Raw genomic sequence first — 7,797 nt, 5'->3', positions numbered from 1 at the left:
GAAGAGATCCATACTTTTGTTTTAAGGGCCTAGGACACTAACTTAAGTGTCAAGACCTACATCATTTGTCTGTAGGCTCAATCAGCAGTTGGTTTAGGATTGCAGCTATCATTAACAACTGCTGTGGTGGTGTTTGTGACTGCAAGTGGGCATAGACACAGACAAACCTGCCTGCCATTCATATCCTGACCTGTAGCAGACTTTTTAAAAACAGGATCTGGAAAGCAAACCTGCAAGATCCTTTGTAATGCAAAGTAAAGTATGTTAAGTTACACTGGAGAAAGAGGAGCAAATTATGCTGCAAATTTCCATCATCTTTATTGCCAACAGACATATTTAAAATGCCAAGGTCCAAAAAAAAAGTAATAAATACTTCACTTTAGGCTGTAATAAATTAAAAAAAAAAACAAACAAGGAATGCACTTTGCCAGCCACAAGTGTGGGCATTTTTGAAAAACAAGAAAAAAAAAAACAGTATGGCCATAGTTCACAGTTAAGCAACCAGAAGCTGCTTGTTACAAATATCCCCAACAACGGAGCTCTCCCTTCCCTCCCTTTCCAGATGTGTATTCACAGTTTAACTCCATCAGAGATGCTCTCTTACAGAGCAAGCTGACACATTCTGCTCCGAGTTCAAGTCAAATATATCTTTAACACACATGAAGCAGGGAAAACTATAATCCGAAGAACTCCTTGTCACAACGTTTAAGTCCAACAGTAGGTTTAGGCTTCTAATAGATGTGTGCCCAGCACACTAAGACAGTCAAGTTTTCGTACCACCACACATCCCATCATCAACATACTAGTTGCTCCACCATCTTCACTGTAGATTCACAGTGAACAAGACAGTCCATTTGGTTTAAGAGAGTCAGTTCTTTCAGTTACATCGCTGCAGCAGCATGTTCAGAGCATATTCCATTCTGTGTTTTAATTCCAATGAACATCCAGAAACCAGAAGAGTTGTCAGATGAAACGTTGTGGATATCCTGTCTTCATTTATGTAGGTAAGGAGATACTCCTCACTCTGATTGCAAATTATGACTTTTGTATGATCATGATAGAAGTTCACCTGTAAAAAAAGAAGTGAGCTGCCATTTGTCTACTTTCTCCTCTCGGTTTATGAGATTTAGCTAGTTTTATTGCAATAAAGTATTTTAAGACATTTTCTCTGGTGATGCTACCATACTTACTTGAAACGTGCCATCATTGAAGAGCATCATTAATGCTTTATCAGATTTGAGCCACTGTAAGAGGTATAGCCTGGGCCTGCGTGCATCTGTTAGGCTGGGCAAATCTCCTCCCTAGGAAAGGGGACAGACTACATTAAGCACTCAGTTCACATTTAGTGTATTTTTACAGCTCAAGACCCTGAAGGTGCTGAACTTACATCCATAAGGTTCTCCTCCATATAGTGAGAGAAATACTTCAGTACAGTTACTTGGCTAATGAACTGTTCAGGAGCCTCTGTGGCTGAGAAGACAGAACATTGGCCTAGCTCAGCATAGTAGTGCACTGTCCTGAAAGAAAAAAAATAAATACAAAGGTTAGTCATGAGAAATGAAATTTTCATGTTTAAACTACCTTAGTGAGTTGTTAGCTTTGCAATGTTTCTTACTTTTTATCTGGCAGAAGGCTCATATGTGCCCCATTGTTGAAGAGGACACCAACAGTGTGATCTGAGAGCTGATATCCAAAGCCATATTTGTTGGAGTAGTCCACCCACTTTGTAACCCACTGGAAGGATGCTGTCAGCTGCTCTTTGGGATTGCTGTCTGCTTCTGGCATGTTCTCCAGACATCCTCGCAATACTTTTACGACTGTATCAGCAACACTACCCATGGTACTGTCTTCCAAACCTGAAAAGAAAGGATTATTAGACTGGTAAGAACACACTGAGATCAGATTTTCATTCTACACCTTTCAGTTACATAGATTTTAAGAAGTTAAGCCAAATTTTTCAAAAATACTGGCTTTTAAAACATCAAAAACAAGAGGATAAAAGTGATGTTTGTTTTAGGATATGAAGAAAATAAAGACTTAGAGATTACATTTTGCTGCACTTACATTCACTGCTACTGCTGCAGCTTCCCAAAGTTCCTCTGACTATCATGCGAATGGAGTCTCCAATCTGCTTAGTTTCTGGCAATGTTCCTGGCTTCACCACTGTTGTGATAAGAGGCTGAATGTCCTAGAAGAGATGTCAGACATGTAAACATCAAACATAACACAAGCCAAGGCTTATACACAAGTTTTGCATGGCTCTCCTGTTTCTCAGCAAATAATAAATTCCAGAGAAACTGGTATTCCTGTACAAAGAGCTGCTGCTAGACTGAGCTTAGAGCAACACACCAGGTCTTTCCATTCTTTAGATCTTCAATTTGCATCTCACAGGCTATTAATCAGCCCTCTGCTCTCCTGCCCTAGCAAGGAAGCAGCTGTGTGCAGGTATGAACACCACATGGTAAGATAGATTCAGCAATCTATTCTTTTAAGAAGCCCTAGTTAATCATGAACTGAAGCTCTGTATTTGGCATATTGAGAAAGAGCACCTGGCAGACAAGTTAACACACAGGCAACAATGGAGTCCAGGCAGATACTATAATTACTGAAAATCCAAAATTTATAGTCTCCTTACAAAGGCTACCATACTGTGGTGATGCTTGGTTAAGCCCTTTTAAAGCAGCTCTGCTAATCATTTAAGCTTGATTATGCTGTGTACAGCCCCAGTTTTGATATCCAAGTCAAATATAATTTAATTATAGCTACTCCACCCAAATGTTACTGCATTTGAATTGAATTGCACTTGCATATACCTCATCCGTCTTGTGTTTGGGGGCCTGCTGGGTTATCGATGTCTTCTTCAAATCATGTCTGAGCTTGTAGATTTCTTCATCTTCTTTAGCTAGTCTGTCTGCAATATACGAGAAAAATGCTTAACACAATCTGGAAGTGCTGCTCAGTTATAGAGCATAACAAGTTATCTGCAAAAAACACATTATTTCCCTCCAGTGGCTTCTTCTAAGCCTGCCACAGTCCCTCTAGGGCAATGATGCCATTATAAACAAGTCACTAAGGAGATGAAATTTCAATAGACATTACAAACTAACAGACTGATATGGATGCTGTAAGAAGCATTCATGTATGTAAGCTGGCATAGGTGGCAGGCTACCATCTATACTTATCAAGAAAGAGGTCGAAACCAACCTCAGAAGGCTCTGAGACACAAATGTAAGCGTTCTGTTGCAATCTCACAGATGTACATTAATATGACACTGATGCAATGGAGATAAGTGGATTGTAGCTAGGCTTGAAACTTACTATGTGTGTCGAAGTATCTGGCCTTATCCTTTTTACCACCAAAGAGAGCAGCAGCTGCTTTCTTGAAGAAATTTTTAGCAGGACTTGACAAATGGAAATCAGGGACAGTGTGACAACAGCTAGCAGAAAGTCTATCAGGTGTAAAGCCCTGTGGAAATGCAACACAAAAAATCTTTAGACCATAGAGTACATTTTTGTGTGGATATTTTTTCAGCTAGAATACTGATGGTAGATGTACAAACCTGTAAGAAAAATTCATGTCTCATTATTTCATCTAAACTGGGCCGATCTTCAGGGTTTTTTGACAACATGCTAGCTATTAAGTGTTTTGCAGGTGCCAAGAGAGATGAAGGCAGGCTGTATCTTGCTTCCCTTATACATCTGTATGTTTCTTTAAGATTTGTAGTCTCAAATGGGGGTCTTCCCAAGAGCATTGTGTACCTGTTTAAAGGCAAAGAAAAACTATTTTATTTTACATGCCGACAGTACTTGCGTCTCCAACTACAAAAAAAGCTTCGTTTATCTCCCAACACAAAGAATTTCTGCATTTGACCTATATGTACAAAGGGCTGTAAAATGGATGCAGTACTGCGTCTTCTTTGAACACTTAAAAGCCTATGCCAGTGATAGGTATATTGCATTTCAAAGGCAGTGAGGTACTTACATTACACAGCCTAAGGCCCATATATCAGATTCACAGCTGTGCCCTTGTTTGTTGAGGACTTCTGGAGAGAGGTAATTTGGTGTGCCACATATTGTTCTGAAAAATCAAAGACACCACAGAACTGGTTAGTATTTCAAACAGAAAGAGGAAAGGAGCTATTTTTCATAGGGCAGGTTTTCCTCTCAAGTTCAGACAAGAATTTGAGACACCTAAAGAAGAGCTGTAGGAACTTTGACAGCATAGTTGTTTTTCATTTTGTTTTCATTATACAGGCGGGGCAGTAACTGGCTTTTACTATGGAATATGATTTCTCATTTTCATATGAATTTGGTTTCATTTACTACTAGACTACATTTTTGATGCTCCTACCTTCTCCTGTGCTCCAGTGGTTCCAGCCTAGCTGCCAAGCCAAAATCACCCAGTTTCAGTTCCATGTTCTCATTAATGAAGAAGTTACCTGGCAGACAAAGAAATTCCAGTTAGTCCATTTCTGGTAAGGTAGGAATGCATTTGCCACAGGTGCTGAGTCATACTTTGTTCAAAGCCAGAAGCCAGCCAAGATTTTTTTTTTTTTCAACTAGGAATGCCTAATGTCATCCCTTAAGCATTAGGAGTTTGTCTGTAAAGACAGACTAAACCAATTCTACTAAACAAGCTATCACCATACAAGAATAAAGTGGTACAATGCTGACAGGGCTGGAGTAGTGTGTTTTGAAGGCAATCTGCAGAACTTACCTAGTTTAAGATCCCTGTGTAAGATTTCCTGTTCATGAAGATACTTTAGCCCTGACACAATTTGCCTGAGGTAGTATCGTACTTCTGGTTCTGTCAATACCTTCCTCGCTTTTAAGATGTGAGCCATTGACTGCAGAGGAAAAACAAAGGCAGAAATGTCACTGAACATTCATGCACAAGATTCACCATAAGCAAAAGTAAATAAGTACATGGAGAAACAACAACTAAAGCCACAAAAAATACCTTTTACACACCACACATATAAATTAGTCGCAGATTCCAGGTAAGTAAATACTGGATTTCTCCCAGTGGATGCTCACCCTTCTACTGCAGTATTCCAGAAGAATGTAAATATTCTCTCTGTCTTCAAAGTAGTGGTAAAACTGCACAACATGTCTATGATTAAGCATTCTATGCAGCTCAATCTCTTTATCAATCTGAAAAGACAAGATAGTGGGAAAGAACAAAGGTGTTGTTAGCCCTACTTCCACAAGGTTGAGCAGATAGCTCTATCAGAACCATTTCAGGAAAAGGGCTAGGCAATCCCCCACATAAAGAGTTTGAGGAGGGAAAAAAAAAAATTCGTGCATACATACCTTCTCCCTTTGATGAGGTTTTGCTACTCTGCTATGAGGAATGATTTTTGCAGCATAAACTTTATTTGTCGTCATATCTGTCATCTCGTAACACTTGGCAAATCCACCCTAGAGAGACACATGAGAAAAACGCAATTAGAGCAGGTATAAAAGCAGTTCCGCACTTAGTCATTCACCAGCTCATGCATTAGTCAAGGCGCGCAACTTCCTTAGCAAAGGGCAATTCTCTAAGGACAGGTCCTGGGTTCATCGTCTATCGGAAGGTTCGCGCTCCCCGCCTGCAACATCCAAGACATTGCCGCGGGCTCGCCCCAGCCGAAGGCACGGTTGCGGGGCGGTAAGGGCGCTCGGACCCACCGCGCCTGGCCCGGGCAGCGCAGGGCAGGCCGCGGTGGCAGCGCGGCGCTCTCCGGGGAACGCAGCCCCGCAGCGGCAGCGCCCGCCGGCCGCCCCGCCGAGAAAGGCGGCGAGCCGGGCACACCACACCGGCCGTCGCCTCGGGAGAGCACGGGGCTCGCCGCGGCCATTACCTTGCCGAGCACCTTGCCGCGAAAGTAGCGCTTCCCCGTCGTGGGATCGGTTATAATCCGGGAGACCTCGGCTGCGGGGTGGCCGTGCTGGTGCGGCTGCTGGTGCGGCGGCTCCTCCGCCTTCTTCCTGCGCGACTCGCCACCGGCCGCCCTGCCCGCCGCCGGCTCGCAGCACTTGGCACCGCCGCCGCCCGGCGAGTGGGCGATAGTCCGTAGCAGCTCCATCACCGCGCCCCGCCGGCTCCGTCCTGCCTGCCCTCTTCGGTCCCGCTCCACCCGCCCGGCACTCGCCACCCGCTCCGCTCCCTACGCCGAGCAGCGCCCCGGCTCGGCCCTTATATAGCGGGTGGCGGCTCCGCCCCAGCTCTGCGGGGTGGTCCCCGCCGCACTCCTCTCCGCCCGCCCGGCTCGGCCCGGCCCCGCCCCGGGACGGTCAGAGGAAAACTGAGTCGCGCCGGGCTGACCTGTTCTGCCCCCCGTTGCCCAGCCGTGCGGCAACAGCGGAGCGGAGCGGCGGGGCGAACGGGGGCTGAACCACTCTCTTATCCCTCTACATCGACGGAGGCTACTTTGGCCGCTGCCGTCCTGTGTGGGAGCTCGACAAAGGGAGCTTCAGCATAAGAAGTGTTTTCGTCGCTCAGGGATTGCTCCTTGCGGGTCAGCGCAGTTGGTGGTGGACGATCCGAGCTGTGGCCTGTAGGAACAGCCCCCCAACGCGTGGCTCTTGCTGCACGTAGGGAAGGGAAGGAGTTTGTCCCGCCTATGCCAATGCAGCTCCACCACAGCGGAGAGACGGGGCCAGCATGGAGCTGAGCCCACGGACTTGCTCAGAGGGTGCAAATCTTCGGTGTGAGTCCGCCAGTGGCAAGGGTCTGCCCTGTCTCTCCCTTTGTGAGGAGAACCCATGCCTAGGGACACCCCCCCTACCCCCCAGCAGCTGTCTGACAACAGTCAGACCTAAAATCTCTTCATAAGCAGCAAATAAATCAAGTTTGGAGACACCTGAAGGCAATTGTAGTACAGGACCTCTGATGCAGGTCAGTGTACAGACCTCTGATCTGTTTTTGTGCAGACAACTGGTAAAGAGTGAAGTGTGGTCTGGGAGAAAAATATTGAAAAGTGAAACCATTTTTCATTTCTCCATTCCGGAGATGCAAAAATACCAAAATTCATTTTTTTTTGTGTGTGTTACACATTTCTGAAGTAGTATATTTCTTTTTGGCAGACAGACTACTTCTACCTGCTTCCATTGCTGATAAAAATCTAAGAATAGTTTATTTAGTAGGAATGACTCTCCAAGCATGTAACTGTGTAAGTTATTTCAGTGTCCATACCTGAAAATCCCTTATTTCAGATGTTAACAGAATATACTTGTTTTAGTGTGTCAACATCAGAACAGATGCCTTAACAGAACACACAAAGTCCCTCCAGCCAAAACCAGCAAAAGTGTGGAACAACAATATTTGTTTATTTGTTTTTCTCCATAGGTATTGCATTGTGAAGGTAACAGTGCTCAAGTGTTAAATATACCCGATTGTGTACACTATACTTCTGCCCATCAGCATTTTTTCTGTGGGCATGTGCTGCTGCACTCAGGTGTGTTCCTAACTCACTCTGCAAAGTCTATACAAGTCACATTAGTATTACTAGTCATTAACTATAGGTGTGGAGATAAAAAGAATGAAAAATTTGGATATACAGGCACTGTTCAGTCCTGCGTCCCCTCAGCCCTTAGTCTGACAAGCACTGATTTCCTAGACACATATTTTTATCCTCATATAATTTTCCCCAAATTAGTACCCGTTTTTGAAAAATAAGTTACTTAATATAAACGTGATTTGTCTGTGCTTTGTTTAGTGTCAGGACGCTGCTTTGATCTGCTGCGCTGAAAGGCTTATGGGGAAAGGGGAAAATAGGCAGAATAGAAGTACACGTTTTCCCTCCGCTGGAAAAA

At 44.2% G+C, this 7,797-nt stretch overlaps 1 protein-coding gene across 1 annotated transcript; it reads right to left on the bottom strand.

The window, feature by feature from the left end:
* Nucleotides 1-295: 295 nt before the first annotated feature.
* On the bottom strand, nt 296-6,144 carry PLK2 (polo like kinase 2). The gene is made up of 14 exons (XM_085042104.1): nt 5,844-6,144; nt 5,314-5,421; nt 5,038-5,154; nt 4,718-4,847; nt 4,352-4,439; nt 3,983-4,078; nt 3,561-3,759; nt 3,319-3,466; nt 2,814-2,911; nt 2,065-2,188; nt 1,616-1,856; nt 1,388-1,517; nt 1,191-1,301; nt 296-1,069 (listed from the first exon to the last, which is right to left on the bottom strand). The coding sequence occupies exons 1-14, from the start codon at nt 6,066-6,068 to the stop codon at nt 878-880; spliced, it is 2,007 nt and encodes a 668-aa protein (XP_084898230.1). The 5' UTR covers nt 6,069-6,144; the 3' UTR covers nt 296-877.
* Between the last annotated feature and the right edge of the window lie 1,653 nt (nt 6,145-7,797).

This window comes from Lichenostomus cassidix, chromosome Z (assembly GCF_008360975.1).
Source record: "Lichenostomus cassidix isolate B80296 chromosome Z, HeHo_3.0, whole genome shotgun sequence".
Taxonomy (NCBI): Eukaryota; Metazoa; Chordata; class Aves; order Passeriformes; family Meliphagidae; genus Lichenostomus; species Lichenostomus cassidix.
This window is presented reverse-complemented; position numbering and strand designations above follow the sequence as displayed.

Excerpts from the sequence above, each read along its gene's own strand:
- PLK2 (XM_085042104.1), bottom strand. The coding sequence starts at position 6,068 with ATGGAGCTGCTACGGACTATCGCCCACTCGCCGGGCGGCGGCGGTGCC. Across the intron at positions 2,912-3,318 it reads CAGATACTTCGACACACATA|ACAGACTAGCTAAAGAAGAT; the intron begins GTAAGTTTCAAG and ends CGTATATTGCAG. Across the intron at positions 1,302-1,387 it reads TGGAGGAGAACCTTATGGAT|GGAGGAGATTTGCCCAGCCT; the intron begins GTAAGTTCAGCA and ends CCCCTTTCCTAG.